Raw genomic sequence first — 20,182 nt, 5'->3', positions numbered from 1 at the left:
TGGCCACCCTTGAGCCAGGCACCCCTCTGTCCAGTCATCTGACAGTGGAGGAGTGACCCGTGATATGAGGCATGGCTGCCCTGAGAGGTGCCCCTTAAAGGGGGCAGGGGAGTAACAGGGAGACAGCTCTCTCAGGAGGGACAGGGGACGTTGCAGGTGCTTTTGCATCCCTGAAGCCGAGGGAAGAGAGATTCCGGAGAGGGAGGTAGATGGCATTGTCTTGGGATACAGGATTTAGTGACGAGGGAAACTGACATAAAATCCCTTTGGCCCAAGTGTCTTCCAAAAGAGAGGGACAAATCCACAAATATTTGGGGCATAAAGGATGGACTTTCTAAGTCAACCTTGCCTTCCCATCCTCAAGATGTTCACTGTGGCTGAAATAACAAGTCAGTATAACTGGAAAATATTTATTTGAACTTGTGACTCAGCTCTTCCTGAGCTCAAGGAAGTGAAGTCCATAAATCAAGATGATGCCGCGTAAGTGCCTCCTCCGGAGTGTTCCCACATGGGCGGGCAATGCTGGAGAAGCCATTAGGAGAAGTGACTGGACCGGCTGCCCGTGAAAGATTTAAAAGAGCCTTGTGTACTCCAGGAGCTGCCCCTTCTCGGAGCTTTCATTTCTGAGGCTTTCCTGATGGATGGCCTCAGCCTTTGACTCCCTCATTTTTACTGTCCAACCTGCCGAGTGCTACTTCCTGGCACAACTTGTAAATTCTATTTTTTCATATTTAGCGGAGGCTTAAGGCTTCTGCCACAGAGAAGTGGGGTGGCCGGATATGCTGTAAGTGTAAAATAACACCAGATTTGGAAGACTTGAGTCTGTGATTGTGTTTTCAATATATTTACCTGTCCTTTTATTGCTCTCACCAACTCTTGCTCAGGGTCACAGGGGTGCTGCTGCAGGTGGGCCATGCTGGGAGCCCCAGCGGCTTCATCACCCCCTTCCTGCCCATCCCTCCCCTCTCAGACTTTCAGTCCCTCCAGATCTGATCCAATCTTTCCGTGGTAAAGACGGGAAAACCAAGCATCTGAGAAGAGAAGGGACTTGCCCAGGGTTCCAGGAACCCTAGACCAGGACCCAGGGGTGCCCATTTCCCGCTCCTGGGTGACACGGCTGGGCCAGGCACAGGGCGAGGCACTGTGAACACAAAGACACATAGAACATGGATCCTCTCCTGAGGGACCTCAGAGCCTGACGACAGTGTGGCTCGGGGAGAGAAGCTAGAGACTCCAGCAGCGACAGCCTCGTAATAATGGCTAAGATCTGTGAAGCCGATTGACTGCACCAGTCAACCCCAGGCTACAGCCTCACCTGCTTGCTGCCCCATGATCCTCACGACACCCTACAGGTGTGAGTACGGTTAGCCTCTCACTACGCAGACCAAGAAAACCAGTCCATGGATTTTCTACTTTTTATTTGAGCCACAGAATCCTTTCTTCAAGTGAAATTTTATATGGAACCCAAATAAATACATCAGGTAAAACCGGGAGTGAGTCCCCCTCACTTATCCCTAACCCTTTGCGGGGGCCTGGAGGCACTTTCTCAGAGCCTGGGATCTCCTGTTGGCATAGTTTAAAAACCAGCCGGGGAGTCAATGCTTTCATTTTTCAGAGGAGCAAATAGAGGCCCAGAGGAGGGAAGGAGCTTAGCAAGGGTCACCCAGGGAATCACTGTCACAATTAGCACTCCAACCACAAGTCCCATGAAGCTCAGGCCTGTGCTCCATCCCTGACACCTCTTCTCTCAGGAAACGGAGGCCTTTTATTAGCAGCTATAAAATACAATCTCTTCCAAGCCGTATTTTAAGACCGAGCTTGCGGTGGGCTCTCTGAACACACTGTTTTCGCCTCCCTCCCACCCTGTCTCTTCCCTACCTCCAGTTCTCCCACTTCCTCAACCACAGGAGGAGAATCCTGCTTCGTAGCAACCGTCCTTGTGAGCCAAGTCGATGAGTGTGGCTTGAAACTGACACCTTCATAGTTTACCTTAGAGTTTTTGGTTCTTCTCAGTTTATTTCATGTTGTGCCTCATTGCTCCATAATATTCACAGGACTCTTGACATTAGAAAGGGCTTTTTAAATCCTGTGAAAAAGGATTTTAGAAATCAACAGCACCTTGGGGTGTGTAAGTGGCGCATTAACTGTCCCGGATGCAGTAAGAGGAGACTTCTTTAGGAAATTTCATGATTTGTACCCCTCAGGGTGGCATCTCTAGGGGAGACTGAATGCCCCACCACATATCCCTCCTTCAGCAGGCCTCATAGTTGTCACCTCCTTTCCTTTCTGGCTCTTTTCCCAGCCCCTTTTCCTCAAGCTGCCTTTGATAAAGGATTTCTTTCTCCCCTGCTCCCTCAGCCTGGCTGGTCCATTCTCCAGGGTCTGTCCGTGACTCTTTTTCTAAGGCTTTTACTATGAAGTATCTAGAAAATGAGGCAGCTGGAAGAGGTAACAAGTATGAGAAGCTCACAGGGTTCCCAACCTGTTTGATGCTCCCCAGAAGCGTGTCCCAGTTGGTCCTGTCCCTGTGTCCCTTCTTGTGTGGTTCTGATGTGACCCAGAGGTGAGGCAAAAAGTGTGTTTTCCAAACTTGGTTTTGTGAGATTCCATTTCTGGGTGCAGTTTCTCAGACACATGCTTTTATGATGGAAAAAAAAAAAAAGACTGGGGGAATTCTGCTTGCAACCTATTCCTCTTGGAGACTCCATTGTATACCCACATACCAACATCTTTGAGAAGTCTTGCAGTCCAGAGTCCTAGGGAACTTCATATAACCCAAAACCCGCTTGAGCACCAAAAGCTTGTGTTTGCAGCCCCTCTAAGAGATGCTAGTTTTAAGGCAGTTCTGGACATCTCTGTGAGTTGGTTCTGGAAGACTCCAAGCCCTTCATTAGAGTCCCTCTTGGCCCCAGCACAGAGATCATGGATCCTCTACCTGTCCTGGCTTCACTTAGGAAAAGCCAAATTAGGCTGCTTTTTGATGGCCTTCAGGAAGGTTTTTTCATCGATACCAGAGCACTGTCAGCTGGTTGTGCTTTCTTTGGAAGTAAGAGAAATGGATCAAGTGGCGGGGGGCCATTTATGGTCTGAGCATTGCATTCTTGGGGCCTGGTCAAAGGAGGACGTTAGGCCAAGCTGAGCCATTCTTAGAGAAAAGGATGGCACTGGGGTTTCTGTATTTGGGAAGCAAGTCCTTCTTATCAAGCCAGCTGTCGTATACTTGGACTTCTCCTGCAAATAGGCCCACACATGCACAGGCTTACACTGATAAAATGTGCTCTCTGCTTTCTGAAACAGAGGCTTTTTCTGTTAGCTTAGTGACCTTTGGTTTTCATTATTTTAGATGACTTTAATTATTTTTAATTAACAACTAATCCCAGCTTGTGGATCGATTGGTTGATTGTCCTTTCCCAGTTTTCATTTTTCTCTACTCTAGAAAATTCCATCATGATTTCACAGATAAGCCATGGGTGGGTTGGCTGGTTGGGTGGGTTGGCTGGTTGGCTTGCTTGGAGGTCTACATACGTACATTGCTGTGGAAAATGTCATATCTATTACATAAGTTTGCCTGGGCTGCTGTGACAAAATTCCAGCACTGGGTGGTTTAAATAACAGAAATGTACTGTCACACAGTGTTGGAGGCTAGAAGCCTGAGATCAAGGTGTTGGCAGGGTGGGTTCCTTCTGGGGCTGGCTTCTGGTGGCTTGCTGGCAATCTTTGGCATCCCTTGGCTTGTAGTAGCATCACCCCAATCTCTGCCTTCATTGTCACATGGTGTTCTCTTAGTCGCTGTGTCTGTGTCCAAATTTCCCCTGTTTATAAGGATCCCAGGTAAAATATTGGATTAGGGGCCCACTCTATCCAGTAAGACCGTGTCTAAACTTAACTACTTACATCTGCAATGACCCTATTTCCAGGTAAGGTCACATTCTAACTTGCAATGTGATACTAGGTTACTGAGATACTGAGGGTTAGAAATTCAACATATGAACTTTTATTTTTATTTTATTTATTTATTTACTTTTTTGAGACTGGATCTCACTCTGTCACCCAGGCTGGAGTGCAGTGGTGGGAACGTGGCTCACTGCAGCCTTGACCTCCTGGGCTCAAGCGATCCTCCCACCTCAGCCTTCTGAGTATCTGGGACTATAGGTGCCTCATGACCATGCCCAGCTAATTTTTGTATTTTTTGTAGAGACGGGGTCTCACTTTGTTGCCCAGGCTGGTCTCAAACTTCTGGGCTTAAGCAATCCTCTTACCTCAGCCTCCCAAATTGCTAAGATTATAGGCATGAGCCACCGCACCCAGCCTTATATATGAGTTTTTAGGAGACACAATATAACTCATCACACTGATTCTATGCACGGTACTACATTTAGCTAAGCTGGAGGACAATAGGGCTCGAGGTCCTGCTGTCCCTTCTAGCTCAGGGGAGGTGGTGTGGTGGAGTAGAGAGCATCTTCGGACTGATGTCAGGGGTCCTGAGTCAAGCCCTAGGCCATCCCTCAGTTTTTTCACTAATAAAAATATTTTAATGAAAAGACCTATTAGTATCCAGCAAGATCTTCAAGGTATAAAAAAGGAAAAAAAAAAAAAAAAAAAAAGACGAACCTCCAGGATGTGTGGAGAGGCTCAGATGAGTTAACAGGTCTGAAAACGTCATGGTTATGGGATGTAGCAGAGACAGGGTCCAAACACAGGCGTTAGGTGTCATCTGTGAAACAGGAAATGAACGGTAGGCTTCTCCAGCAAGAGAGAGCAGTCTGGGAAGCAGCAGAGGTGAACCCTGGTTCCCTGGGTCCTAATGGCAAACCAATTCTTCCCTCTGAACTGGCTCCCTCTGGGGAGAAATGGGGGCCCTGGACTAGGCAGCCCCCTGGCCATGCCACTGGGTGACCCCGCAGAGAAGGTCTGCAGCCAGCAGACCTGAGTTTAAATGTGGAGCTGCTGCTTCCTAGTAGTGTCATTTGGGTAAGTCACTTAACCTCACTAAGTCCTGGTCTATGAAATGGGGATAATAGTAAATACCTACCTCATAGGTTAAATGAGAAAGTCCTTGTGAAGTACTTAACACACAGCTTGACATAAAGTAGTAAAAGTTAGCTATTTCTATAAACTACCTTTCGTAAGGGTTGAATGAGATGGTGTAGGTGACGGGCCTGCATGCAGTAGGTGCTCAATTAACCATCGATACTCCCCTGCCCCTTTTAAACTCAGTTTTGGCAGAGTTTCCAGCATTCATGATTCCCTCTGGGGTGTAGGGTGAAGGGTGAAGAGTTATACAGAAAAGTATTTGAACTCCTTGAAGAATAACATTGTTTTCAGGCACTCAAAAGCCATTATTAATTACTTGTAATTAATGTCCATGCCAATTGTAACCAATTACAATTCATTAACTTACATGCTCTCAGGACTTTATCTTGCACAGTTTTATTAGAGAATTAGCCAAACTTAGTGTAGTATTCCACCATAGTCATGATTGTCCTGGTGATTCATAAAATGTACCCAGGCCACCGTGTGAATGATGAGCCTCCATTTGCTCTGAGAGAGCAAATTTGAGATGGGTCTTTCTAAGATTATTGTCTTTCTGGTAGGTATTAATCAGCCAGAAACTCAGGAGACACAGACAAGTTCTTCCACAATGTCGTACAGACGAGAACTAGAGAAATACCGTGACCTGGATGAAGATGAAATCCTTGGAGCCCTCACAGAGGAAGAGCTCAGGACTCTGGAAAATGAGCTGGATGAGCTGGACCCTGATGTGAGTAGGTGCTAAAGGGGAGCACACTGTCACCAGTGAGGGGACCTGGGGAGGGACAGGTGGATGCTTCCTAAAGCCACCACTTCCTTTTTCCTTCCATGGCAATGACGTTAGAATAACTTTGCCTTTGCAGATTTTTCTTTTAATGTGTTGTGTTAGAGTTCTCCAGAGAAAGAGAACCAATAGGGTGTGTGTGTGTGTGTGTGTGTGTGTGTGTGTGTGTGTGTGTGTGTGTAGAGACAGAGAGAGAAGGGGAGAGAGAGAGAGATTTATTATAAGGCGTTAGCTCACAAGGCTGTAGAGACCGGCAAGATCTGCAGTTGCTAAGGTGGAGACCCAGGAGAGCCGATGGTATAGTTCCAATACAAATACAAATAACCAGCAGGCCGAAGACCCAGGAAGAGTTGGGTCTGGGAAAAGATGTTTTAGTTTGAATCCAAAGGCAGAAAAAAGCCAGTGTTCCAGCTCAAGGCAGTCAGGCAGGAGGAAATCCCCGCCTACTTGGAGGAGGGTCAGCTTTTTTTCCCTATTCAGGTCTTCCACTGATTGGATGCCCCCCCCGCCGCCATATCGGGGGAACAATCTGTGTTACTCAGTCTACTGATTCAAATATTAATCTCATCCAGAAACACCCTCACAGACACACCCAGAATCATGTTTGACCAAATATCTGAGCATCCCATGGTCAAGTCAACATCCAAAATTAACCATCACAGTCTACCCCTTGTCAACTTGGCACACATATACATCTCTTTAAACCATACCTAATTTCCAAATAAAGACAGTAATGATGTCATAATTCTGCCTAACATGATACAACTATCCTGGGTACAATGGAAAACACACTATCACCTTCCCCAAAAGAGGAGGTAAAGTCCATGAGTGATGTTTATTCTTCTCCTTGCTGTCCTGTAACTTAAATACTATAATATAAAATTAATGATACTTAAATCCTATTATACAAAGCCAATACAATCAATAACAGTAAAGTCAGTATCAAACAATCTTGTGTTACATGATAAGGGAATAAGAAAGGGAAAAAGCAAAGATATTTGCTACACACACTCACACACTCCCACACACAAGTGTTCACAAAACAAGGAGGAAGTACTCATGACAATTACAGTCTTCATTTCTGTAACTACTCAGGTAGTTGTAGCTGGTATTTATAACTACCCTGCTTCATTACCCATTCTTTGCCTTTAGCAAGCACCTCAGCTGGTTGTGGTTCTTTACCCCATGGGGTGACCTAAGCTTTCATTTCTGAAAGGCCTGGGCCATTAGTAGTCCTGCCTGGATTAGTTTGTTGTAGTTTTCCATGGACCCTAATCACAGGGCATGGTAATACTTAAAAATGCCCTAAGGGCTCTCCTGTATCCAGATATACACTTTCTCACCTCCCTTGTGCAATAGCTATCCAATTTCCCCTTGGTAGTCAGCATCCGTCACCCCCAGTAACTCCCTTCTTTGCTCGTTGATTCAGAGTCATGAGGAGCCCAAAGCGGGCTGGTGGCAGTTTTAACTTCCAGTTTAATGGAATTGTGGTGTCTCCTAGTGGAACTTTCCTCCTTTGAAACTAAGACTTCTAGGCCAGCAGACCACAGGGTCATGGGAACAATAAGTGAGAGTTTTGCTAGTGGATCACTAGGAGTAATGGTGAGTGGCACCACTCCTATCTCCAACCTTGATTCCCTGACCCATGTATCCTAGCTATGGGAGAAATGGCATCAGCAACTGCCACTGATTCAGAGCATACACCGCCTTCTGGAGAATGTTGCCCCAGCCTGTAAGGTGTGGCCACCTAGCTGGCACTGTAACTGTGTCTTCAAAAGGCCATTACCCCATTGTATCAAGCCAGCAGCTTCAGGATGGTGGAGAACATGTGTCATGGAATGAATGAGCTGAGAAACAAAGGACCAGAAGAATCCTTCTCATTTAATGTTTGGTGTTTTATCATTGCATTTCTTAATTGGCACATTTAGAAGTGTATTTAATGCTCAGAATTCATCCCTGCACTCAGGGTACACAGTGTGAAGAGTCAAAAGTCTGTTTGGTTGTGTATGTGGTTTAGCAAGTCACACTAGAACAGTAAGCATGGACATAGGTGGCCTCCTAGGCAGGGGTCTTCATCCTACAGCTATACCCCGGGCACCCAGGTCAATGACCAGCGCAGAGAAGGTAGATAATGAAAGTTACTGAACTGAGTAAACGTTCCATGTTGCATATTTTTAATTAAAAATGGAATGTATCACATCCTTTTTTTAAACCAGCCATTGCTCAACTCTGGTTTCATAGTGATCCATAAAGAAAACAACACTTCAATCTCACTCACACACAGATGGCCACTGCTAACATCCAGGGAGCACAGTTCAGATGGAAAAATGCAGGACTAGAAGTTAGGTGTTTTGCTTCCAATCCCAGCCCTGTCTCTTCCACTCCATGTGACCGTGGACCAAGCTGCCATCCTTCCTAGACCCCAATGTCCCCAGCCATGGAATAACAGAGTTGGCTGGTCATTTTCAGGGTTAAGCTAACCTGACTTATAATCTGGTCTTATACCCAGGTGTGATTAAGTGGCTTCATTCCAGATAACTCAGAATCCTTGCCTAGGGCTCCTGGGTCCCAGGCCCCATAGAATTACACATCCCTCCAGCAGTGTGTCCTCCTCTTCCTGATATTCACGACCTTCCCCTGCCTGCCACGAGAACATGGTTTCCTGATGAGGCTGCTCAAGTTGATCAGAAGTCAGCACTGGTGGAAAGAGCCTTGCGTTTCTTTCTTCCCCCGCATCATCTCTCCCCATTAGCCTGTGTTTCAGTAAAAACAAGCCATGTAGGCAAGAAAAAATCAAGCTGTAAAATTATTCTGTTCTAATTCTATCCTAGATCACTGTCACACAGAATTCCAAGAACAAACAACTTTATAAAGGGAGAACAAAAGAGGCATGTAGCCAATTCCAGTTAACTCAATAAATGTCACTTGGTTACCTGCCGAGCACCAAGCACTGTGCTGGGCACCAACAGGGGAGCCTGGCTGGGACTCTGCCTTTCAGGAGCACAGGCTGGTGGGGACACAGGCATAATACACTGCGCTTGACACGGAGCAGACAGGAAGCTCTGCTAGGAGATGAACTCTTACTGGTGCGAGGCATCACAGAGCAGGTAACACTGGAACTGGGCCCTGGATTTTTCTAATTCCATGCAGAGTGAGGGCCTTGAGAAAGGCCACAAGGAGAGTGTTGTGTAGGGAAGGTAATTGGGGATGGGAATCTTAGTGTGGTTTCTGTGGAGGGTCAGATGAGACTAGAAAGGGGGGTTGGGATAGATAATGTGGGGGAAGAGGGGGCGGCAAGGCCTACTGAAGGGTTTAGACTTTGCTCAGTAGGTTCAGGGAGCCCTTGAGGGTCAGAGACTCAAAGAGTTCATTGGTTTGGGAGGTGACACTGAGGACACATGGCCGGAGGGGTGTCAGGGAGATGGGTGAGAGGTAGGAGGCGCTCCCGCGGGGGAATCTTTGCCACTCCCAGGGAGAAGTGCACCTGAGGGCCCCGTGGGCCTGTTGGGCTGTTTGAGTTGCCCTGAGCTGCTGCATGGGGATGAGGTCAGGTCAGGCTGTGGCTGCAAATAAGGCAGGTGATGACAAGGGTCAGAGCCAAGCATCAGACCTGGGAGTGGAGGGGGACAGATGGAGGAGGTCTCTCAGAACCCAGAGTGCATCCACCAGGAACTGCATTCCGTTTCACCCCCTCACTGGCAAAGAGCTCCCTCAGGTCCGCCACCCCACATATCAGAGCCTCCAGCCTCAGCAGCAAATACCCAGGGCTCCTGCAGCTCTCACACAGCCAGCTCTCCCGCCCAGGTGATGAGCAGGGAAGGGACACTCCACTTGTGCTGCTGGAGGGACAGGGCACCTGGGGCTCAGCTTGCTGAGGGTCACAGGACGCGGGCAGGCACGGAGACTCGGATTTCAAACAGGCTCCAGAGTGTGTGCACCTCCCGCTCTGGCAGGAGAAAGGTAACTGAGCACAGGGGTGTGGGAGCAGGCATGGGCCATCTGAGACCTGCGATTCTCACCCCACTGTGGTTTCCCAGTTGGCATTTTCAAAGACCCCTTTCTCTTTCAGTTCAAAGAAAAGAGAAGAGAAACCAGAGAGAGGATAGGAGATAATGGAGGCCAGTGGGTTTCTGTCCCAGTCACACAATCGGCCCCTTCATTAAGATCAGCTCTGTTACCTGATTTGCAAGACAGTATGTGAGCTTCGAAAAGGCCTAGAGGGCCTCCCTTCTTTTGGAGAGCACAAACATTCCAGTTCTAGTTTCACCCTCCCTTGGCCCATGCTCTGAAATCACAGCACAGGGAGAGGCCAAAGATATGCAGACAATGAGAGACTCCTAGCCGGCCAGCAGGTGTCCGCCCCTCCCACTGCTTCAGAGCAGGAGCAGAGCCCAGAGAGGGGAAAGAACTTGCTCTAGGTCATACATCCAAGCAGAACCAGATCAGAACCCTGGTCCCTGGGCACCAAGGCCACTGCCCTCTCTGTTATAGTCCATATTCCTCCTGTTTTTATTTTTGTTTAATGAGTGCTTAGATGGCACTCAACTATTTGCAGGTGCTGTTCTAAGGACTTTGAAAATATTAACTCATTTGACCATCATCATGATCCTAGGAGGCAGGCCCTGTTATCATCCCCATTTTACAGATGAGGAAACTGAGAGGTGAAGTCACTTGTGCAAAGTCCCACAGCTAGGCTATGGCAGAGCCACTATGTGCGGGTCTGGAGTCCACAACTTAGCCATGCCACTGCAAGTCCTCATGGGAGTGTTCAGGGAGAGAGTTTGGCTGCAGATGTGCTCTAGTTTTGTGGTTGGGGGCTGCTGTATGAAAATCATTCCTCTTTTTTCTGGGAAAGAGCCTGAGGTGCAGAAGTCCAGATTCCAGTCCTGGCTCTGCTCCGGACGTGATTTTCCTTCTTTGGATCTCAATTCTCCTGTCTGTAAAACGGATGCAGTCGGCCTAGATGGCCTTGGAAGCCCCCTCCAGCTCTAACCACATATGATTTATTTGAACCATTCTCCGCTGTCTCAGTACCTGAATTCAACAAACACTTCAAGGGGTGATGTTTCTGGTTATGCAATTGTTAAGCCCCAGTGTCATGTGACAGAATGGAGTACGAGGACTTGGAAAGCAGCTCTGTTTGCAGCAGAGGATTCCAAACTTGTGCACATTAAAAAAAAAAAAAAAAAAAAAAAAAGTCCCCGAAACTTTCTATCTCTCACTCTGGAAAAACTCGAGCTTATCATGAGATTGTTGCACTTGGACTCCCTCGGGAAAGGAATGCTTCATGTGCTAAAAGTATCCGCTGTTGACTGATTCCCCAGAGGATCTGCCCTTTCTCGTCTCTCTGGAGTTAAGTGGATGCTGCTCTGAAGCAGAGCCAGTTCCTCAGTTCAGATTGCCTTTGTACCTGGCAGTGGGGGCAACACAGAGAGAGGTTTTAAGAATGACAAGTCATCGTGACTTCTGCAGGGAGCAGTGTACAGTTTTCTTATGAGCAATAGACACTCAATACTTCCTGCGTGTGCCATGAGCAAAGCCCTATGTGGATTATCTCATTTAGTCCTCTGGGAGGGTTCAGTCATTAGCCCCATTTTAAAGATAGAGAAGCCAAGGCTTAGAGATAGAAAGTAACCTGCCCAGGATGCAATCTGAGTGGTGCTGGGATTCCAACCTGGATAGTCTTGGCCCGGTAACCTGTGCTGTTAACTGCCATCCCCTGGGAGCACCTCTGAGACTAGCCCAGAGGGAAACTCAGAGAGCAGACTGGGGAATTATGAGCAAATTGTTATTTCCAACTTGACTTCTTTTGAAGTTGTTATGTTATTTTCACAATAAATACTAATCTTTAAAGAAAAGAAGAATCCACCAACACAAGGAATTTAACCGTAAATATTGATTGTTAATGAGGCTTTGGGGAAAAGGCAGAACATTTTTTAAACTGTCTCAGTAAAAGGCTCAAAATATTCGCAGGAGAGAAGATGGTAGAGATAATTCAACCTTGTAAAGAAACTGGGTCCTAAGAGTTGATTTTAAAGTCAGCTGTCAGGAATCTCAACACCATATAACCATACAGACAATAATGGAAAACAACAGACCCTCTGCAAAGCCTGAATAATAATAACCATCATTTTCTACCAAGGTGTTTTTTGTTGGTATTTTTGTTTGTTTGTTTTTGTTTTTTTGAGACAGAGTTTCACTCTTGTTGCCCAGGCTGGAGTGCAATGGCGTGACCTCTGCTCATTGCAGCTTCCGCCTCCCAGGTTCAAGTGATTCTCCTGCCTCAGCCTCCCGAGTAGCTGGGATTACAGGTGTGCATCACCAGGCCTGGCTAATTTTTGTATTTTTAGTAGAGATGGGGTTTCACCATATTGGCCAGGCTGGTCTCGAACTCCTGACCTCAGGTGATCCACCTGCCTCGGCCTCCCACAGTGCTGGGATTACAGATGTGAACCACTGCACCCAGCCTCTGCTAAGGTGTTCTTATATGCCAGGTGCTATGCTAAGCATTTTATGGGCATCATTTCATAAAATATTTACAAGGATCTTACAAGATTGATCCTCAAAGGATGAGGTTAATGTCATTCTGTAGATAAAGAAATAGGTGCCCAGAATCACACAGCTATTGATACAATTCAGACAGATGCTGCCTTCCTTAGTCCATAATGTGTCAAGAGTTCTGAGAACAGGCCGGGTTCAGTGGCTCGCACCTATAATCTCAGCACTTTTTGGGGCCAAGGCAGGCAGATTACTTGAGGTCAGGAGTTCGAAATCAGCCTGGCCAACATGGAGAAACCCTGTCTCTACTTAAAATACAAAAATTAGCTAGGCGTGGTGGTGTGCACCTGTAATGCCAGCTACTTGAGAGGCTGAGACAGGAGAATTGTTTGAAACCTGGGAGGCGGAGGTTGCAGTGAGCCAAGATCACACCACTGCACTCCAGCCTGGGTGACAGAGCAAGACTCCATCTCAAAAAAAAAAAAGAGTTCTGAGAACAAAGGGCCATGAATTGCAGGATGAAATAATGGAAAACAGAACTGGAGAATCCCAGAGCTCCAAGGACACTTAGAAATCATCTAACGGTACCCCACCAGGCATCTACGTATGTGGTACCCGGTAGAGAAAGCCTGATTTTGGAGTCTGTCCTGGACACACTTGGTATTTTCTGTATTTCATCAAATCCTCATACCATCCTGTGAGGTGTCATTATTACCATTTCACTGATGAAACATCCAAGCATCAACAAAACCCTGAAGTGGAAAGACGGGAAAGGACTCGTTCAAGGTCACACAGCAAGTCAGCGGCAGAGCCAAGGCGCCCACCTGGTACTTCTTGTCACTCCACATGGCTTCCCATCAGACGATCACAAAATCATCCTACTCGTGTCCTAATTCATATCCTTTAAGGCAAAGACACTCTTGGCCATCCAGGAAGCAGACAAATTTGGTCCACAGGGCCGTGATTCTCCTTTGTAACACAAACCGGCAGAATCGCAAGCCCAGGACAGAAGTAAACAGTTGAAATGGAAAGAAATAAATCTCTCCTCTAAAAATAGGCACACATCCTTAGAAACACTGCCGGCCGTGCACGGAGACGAGGACGGGCCTGGCGGGGTGAGGGCAAGTCAGGCCAGGCGTCTGTGTGTCCCCATCCCATCCTCTGCCCTCTGGACCCATGACCACCCCTCCCAACCCCTCCTCTGGCTGGGGAACCTCCTTGACCTGAAGCCCCTCACTTCCTCCCATTTTTCAAGGCTTGACCTTTCCTCCCCTCCCTCGGAAGACTTTTAGACTCTTTCACCTTCACACCCCTAGCACAGCACCTGCTCCGCCCTGAGGACACTGAGCTGTTTCCTTTTTGATTTTGACATGTTGAATAGGAAACATTGTAAACGCATAGGAGAGTACAGTATATACCTATGTTCTCATCATCTGAATTTAGCAAACGTTAACATTTTGCCTTATTTGGTTCTGATCATTCTTAAAAAAAAAAAAAAGAAATCACTACAGATAAAGTTTAAACCCTGCCTTTCTGTCTCCCTTTCTATTCACCATCGCTGCCACTCTACTGAGCGCTTTCTACTGGGAGGCAGCAAACCGAGTACCCACAATGTCATGTAAGTGACCTACATGAAGGAAGGAAGATGCATCAGTTTTCTTGAGCCATGTGGTCATCTTGGCTTATCTATTACTTTCTCACTTTTTAAAGATATGTATATGTAAGAAAATTTTCACTTACCATCTACATTTTCAGAAATAAAAGCAACTGCAAAACCAGTGCTATGTAGTAACTGACCTTGGCCTCTGTGTCAGAGGCAACAGGGAGTGGTGGGGACTGAGGCAAATGGGAGTTTGTCTAAAGGACCCACCATTTTCAGCTCCACTAATTGTTGCCAGTATGAGAGTGCAGACCTGGTATTACCACATCACCTAATGTTTCCAGAGATGTTGGAAATCTGGATTTTTAAAAAAATGTGTAAGCTCCTTATTTTAAAATGCTGATAGCTCATTTAAATGCACAGGCCAAACAAACCCAACCGAGTGTTAGCATTTAATTTGCCTGTAGGCCTCTCAGTTTGCAGCTCTGGTTCTACCTCCTATGGCAGATGTTTGTTTTAGCATAAAAAATAGACACATACACAAACATATACATGTATGATTAGATGAAAAGCACCTAGCCCAGTGCCTAGCACATGGTGGTCCTTAATAAATGTGAGCCTGAGTATATGATTTGTCCACTAGAATCTAAGTTTTTTGAGACTGGAACCATACTGTATGGCCACAGATACAGTGCAGCCAGGTATAGTTGTGCAAGTTGCACGCTGTACTCCAGGAGACACTGTTCACATAGACTAGAGAGTGAATCATGTCCTTGGCTTAGTGCAGTGCGCAATCTGCACAACCAGATGTGACTGCCCTGGCAGAGGGCATAATGCAGTGTCTGTTCAGTTGAATGAAAGTGAATGATCATACCCAGTGATGGTAAAACTGACTAGCAAGAAGCTGCTTCTGTATGGAGTTAAACCTTTATTCTGAGGTTTCAAGATAAAAGGGCTCTTAACCCTCATTTTACAGATAGGGAATCCAAAACTAGAGAGCACCAGTGCCCCATCTGTGGCCTCACAGCCCTTGGCTGAGAACCCAGGTTATCAGGTAGGGTGCAGCTTCGCTACAAGTAACAGAGACTCAGAGAAATGTGATTTGTGCAGTGTTTTATCCATCCCTCAAGTAAAAGTCCACAGGTAGGCAATCTAGGGCTGGGATGCAGCTCAGCTGCCCAGACTTCTCAGAGTCCTAGACTCTGTCCAGCTCATCTTTCTGCCATTTTAAGGTTTAGCCCTATAGCCATAATAGCCACATTCCAGGCATCCAAATAGAGAAAAAGGGGTAGAGAGCGGGGAGGGATAAAAGAAAGGAGAAAAGCCATCATTCAAGTCCCTTTTAAGGAAAGTTACCAGAAATTGCCACTGGACACTTCTCATATAATTGCCTGGAACTTAATTATATGACTCAACCTAGCTGCAAGGGAGCCTGCGAAGTGTAGCCTTTAATCTGAGCAGCCAAGAGCTCAACTAAAAGGTGGAGGCTTTCTTTTATTGCTAAAGAAAGGGAAGCTGGAATCAGGAATGATTTGGAGTCTATCACTGTGAGTTCACTAGTGTGATGGCCTGATGTTCTGCTCTGCTGAAAGCCCTGAGGTGGATTGAGAGGAGTTGGCAGGAATTTAACCAAATCTAGGTCCTTAAAGAAAGCATTATAAAGATCTCACTTTCAAGCTTGGCACTTCCCAAAACCCACAACAGTGAACTTTGGTCTCATCCTAGACACTCCCCAACTCTGACACCTTTCATAATATGTCCCTCTCCCCAAAACCCACTTGGGGACAGCAGCTGGGTGGAAAAGCCAATGGCTTGGGATAGCAGAAGCGACGTGGGCCTGAAGGGAGTCCAAGTCTTACCACCCTGTTCCCAACTGGAGCATCAGTGTTGTGTGACTGTGGACAACTCAGACCACATTCTCTTAGCATTCAGGGCTTGGTGCTGGGGATTCAGACAAGACTAAGATATATCCCAGCTGGCCCGTGAGGGGCACCCGGTATCCTTGGGGAGAGACATACAGCATAGATATGCTTCACAGAGTAAGATGAGCATTATACAAGAACTGGCAACATGCCTAGGGGAGTTTGGAGCAAGATTCACCAGATCAGTATGGAGAACCCTGCAAAGGCTGAACAGGGTGCCCCAGGGAAGGGCTTTGAAAGATTAATGCAGGGGAGCTGGAGTGACGGAATTCCAGGTGGAAGGCACAGCCTGAGCAAAGGCACGTCAGTGGGAGAGTGCAGGGTGTGGCTGTGGAATGTGGAGCAGCCTGGAGTGGCTAGAACATGGGCTACTTGATGAAGGGAAGAGGCTCAGGAGGCTGGAGAGGTGGGAGTAGGTTGGAGTCAAATCATGAAAAGCTCTTCATGCCTGGCTGATGAATTGGTCGAGGTTCCGTAGGTCAGGGAAGTGGTTGGGCATTTATGAATATGCTGGGGAGCGATGTGATCAGGTGTACATGTCGGTGGCGTCTAAGGAGCAGAGGTGGACAGACCTGAAGCAGGGAACCAGCCAGGAGCCTGCTCTGGTGGTCCCGGCAAGAGTCACAGGGGCTGGAACAAGGGTGATGCCCATGGGAGGAGACATTTCGGAACACTGCAGCCTCAGATCCTAATGCCTCCCCTAGCAGGCCATGCCACCCTCATCTTCTGGGCTTCTGCTGCACCGTGCTTTCTCTCTCCCTGCGATGCCCCTCCACTCCCTCTCCTCACTTGGCTGGCTCCTCCCTGGCCCCTCAGACTCAGTTCAGGACCACCTCCTCCAGGAAGCCTGGGGCTGAGTAAGGTGACCACACCACTGAGATGTGTATCTCCCCTGTGGCTGCGAGCCTCTCTGGGCTGGGATCACACCGTCATTGTTTCAGGACACCCAGTCCCCAGCGCAACAGGAACATGGAACATTTTCCCTGCACATGAGGCAGGAAAGGAGGATTAGGGGAAAGCCAGGGAGGGAAGGTTTGTCCCCAGCTTGTACTGTGAATACCAGAGAGAGACCATGCTGCTATGATAAATAGGTACCACCACAAGCAATTACTGGGTTTGGGCTACAGGAGTGCCTTTGGACGTCGGCATTAATGCCCTATAAAGTTGACTGGGGAAATGGCAGTTATTGAGTTTCACCAGCCCTGCATCAAGGTCAGGGCAGCTGAGCCAAAGGCCTAGCTCTTTGTGGAGAGAAAGCAAAGAGGGAGAGGAAGAGTCCCAGAGTGTGTGTGTTGGGGCAGAGGCTGTGTCTGGAGGGGGTGGGGCTCTTAGAGGTTTGGATCCTACTGGTCCCTTTGTAACGTCAAGACGCTGTGACTGGGGCAAGAGTGGGCTCACCCCACTGTCCCTGTCACGCTCTCAGGCTAAAGTATGTGAGAAGAGTGCTCCACTGAATCATTTCCAGTGGGATCTGGAAGCTGCTGGCCAGTAATGCAGAGGCAGAGTTCTGTATATCAGGACGGGACCATAAGTGCCTAAGTTTTACGTAAGGAGAAACAGACCTGGCAGATAACTGGAAAATAAATCCTCAAGCCAGTTAAAAACTTTTGTTTTCCAGTCAAATCCCTTGTAAAAGGCAACTAGGGGAGCTGCTGGCCTGTGAAAGGTTTGCCCTGGTGTGGCCTGGCCTGATGTGGAGGCGGGTGGGCGTCTAGGGCACACTTAGGTTAAATTGTTTGAAATGGGAGGAGGGAAGAGGAGTCAGCTGGAAGTTTGAAAAGTGAGGCCACTTTGGTTTCACTGCTACCCTGGGACAGTTACCCAGTGCCCCTGGGCCTCGGTTTCTCCATGTGTACACTGAGACTCATTTGATAAGCAGGGGAGTGGAGAGCTGGCTTTCTGACACTTGGGGAGGAGACCTGGCTCTCACGTGCGGCCACATCTGGTTTCCAGGATCTGTTCCCAGAGGACGGCAGTCAGGTGGGATGGAAAGTTTTCTGTGGGATGCAAGTCAAGAGTCCCGGGCTCTCGGTCCAGTGTATGACCTCGGGCGAGGCTCCTCCCTTCCTCGGCCCTTGGCCTCTTCCAATCCCTGATAAAGAGGTTGTACCACCTGTCCTGTCCTCTTCCAAGAAGCTGTGTGTAATTCAGTCACAGAATAGGAACCTGGGACCCCAGAGCCCAGACCCAGGGGTCACGTTTTGTATTCCCTCGTCCTTAGATATAGCTGATGTATTTAGGAAAAGTGATAAAAATTCCTTGTTTTTTGTCACTGTGAAGAACCAGGTTAAGGGTTTTGAAAGGTTTTATGCATGGTGAGCCACCAGTCTGAAGATAGTTATATAGATCCTTGACCATGCTAATATATATACATGCTAATTATATACGGTGTCATTTTTATGTAAGCTCAGCCTTCCCAGCTGTGAGGCTAACAAGCTATGTGACTTTGGGCCAGTGACTTCAGTTTTCTATGCCTCAGTTTCCCCACTGGAAAATGAAAAAAATCATTGGTCTAGAGGATCTCTTAGGGCTTTATATTTCTGAGCTGCCAGGAATCTATGATCCTTTTAATGCATTGTGTGTGTTCATGCATGTGTGCACATGTGTGTGCACATGTGTGATTGTGTGTGTGTACATCTGTGTGCGTGTATGTGTACGTGTGTGTGCATGTGTGTTGCCTCTGTGTGCACATCTGAACAAGCCCACAAGGTTCTAGCCAGGATGACTTCTCACGAAGCCCTATCTATAGCAATGATAACTGTGCGGATACTTGATATTTAGCTTTACTGGCACCTGTTTGCAGGGTGTTAGAGCTCCTAATGGCACAGTTAAGGATCTGTCCAAGTTTCCATTGTCCTTTGAACAACTGGACTCCAGAGTGTGGGTGTGAAAATTAGACTGCAATGTTAGCCTGCCAAGCTGCACATCCGAGTTTTAATTCTACAACATTTAAGGGGAAGTCGCCATTTTAAAAATCAAGAGTTGGGAACTGAATACAGGAAAGGTTGCCGAATTTCCACCTCTATAGTCATTTTCAAGAACAAATTAAACCTTGTATTTTCAAAATTTTAAAAATTCTAAATTTAAAACCTATGTGTATACCTCTTGCTTTCTCTAGCCCAACACCTGATATGGGCAGGATACACAGTAAATATTCGTGAAACAAATGAATGAATATTTTGGCTTTCTTACATGGAATTTTAGTTTGCTAGGAACCTTAGATCAGATGTGGCATAATGGCAGTTTATGGGCCGAGTCTGCCTAGCAGATATGTTTTATTTGGCCTGAATATTGTTTTTAAAATATTTGGACTATATGTCAATATTTTAAAATCAAGAGATTTCATACAAAAAATGAGCAGATCAAATAACAACATCCACATTCCTACATGTCAACAGTTCGCTGGAGCTGGGTAGTGTGGAGGCATGAATGCTCCAGTGTGCCCCAGTCCCCACCACTCCCAGGTAACTCACAGCTATTATATAATTTTAGCTTAAGATCAGAGATAATCTAGAATTTCCTCCTCTTAAAACCCGCACTAAATTTCCTGTCGAGTAATGATAAAAGATCATCCAGGTGTTAATCACTGCCCTCCTCAGATGAGCAAATTTCCAATTGTTAAATAGGACATAGAGATTTCCTCAGACTCCTATATACAAAGCTCACAACCTGTCTTTGGGGTAAGGATGTTTGTGTGACAAGTGCATGTGACTTTCAGTGCCCCTAATAAATTGATGGCTGTTTTGGTGGAGTCAGACTGATGCTTCCCTTTGAACTAACGACAAAAAAAAAAAAAAAAAAAAAAAAAAAAAAACCACTTGCCCAGCAAATTTATCCTGTGCACATTTTAAGATTGAGATTTAAATTCCTTATAGGTTAAATGAGTTCAATTTCCCACAGGCACCATGAAAGTGTACCTTTAAATGTAATTTATAGGCTTGTTATAGATTCTTCCTTGCTTCAGTAAAGTAGACCTTCCCCTCCCTTTAGGATCTTGATTACCATGTATTTAGTGTATGTGTAATTAAGCTTTTTCTCTAGGCCAGGCGCGGTGGCTCATGCCTGTAACCCCAGCACTTTGGAAAGCCAAGGTGGGTGGATCACAAGGTCAGGAGTTCAAGACCAGACTGGCCAACATGGTGAAACCCATCTCTACTAAAAATACAAAGAAAAAAAATAGCGAGGCATGGTGGCGTGCACCTATAATACCAGCTACTCAGGAGGCTGAGGCAGAAGAATCACTTGAACCTGGGAGGTGGAGGTTGCAGTGAGCTGAGATAGCGCCACTGCACTCCAGCCTGGGCAGCAGAGCCAGACTCCATCTCAAAAACAAAACAAAGCAAAACA

At 46.8% G+C, this 20,182-nt stretch overlaps 1 protein-coding gene across 4 annotated transcripts in view; it reads left to right on the top strand.

The window, feature by feature from the left end:
- The window catches only part of TMOD1 (tropomodulin 1), a 92,281-nt gene that overhangs the window by 17,227 nt on the left and 54,872 nt on the right, over positions 1-20,182 (top strand). For all 4 annotated transcript variants that reach the window (XM_045373498.3, XM_045373499.3, XM_074017029.1 and 1 more), the window contains exon 2: positions 5,595-5,761. In XM_045373498.3, coding sequence (XP_045229433.1) covers positions 5,642-5,761 — 120 coding nt within the window. In that variant the 5' untranslated portion in view covers positions 5,595-5,641. The remainder of the gene's footprint in view (positions 1-5,594; positions 5,762-20,182) is intronic.

Source organism: Macaca fascicularis, chromosome 15 (genome assembly GCF_037993035.2).
Source record: "Macaca fascicularis isolate 582-1 chromosome 15, T2T-MFA8v1.1".
NCBI lineage: Eukaryota > Metazoa > Chordata > Mammalia > Primates > Cercopithecidae > Macaca > Macaca fascicularis.
Note: the sequence above shows the minus strand (reverse complement) of the source record. Positions and strands in the feature narration are given on the sequence as shown.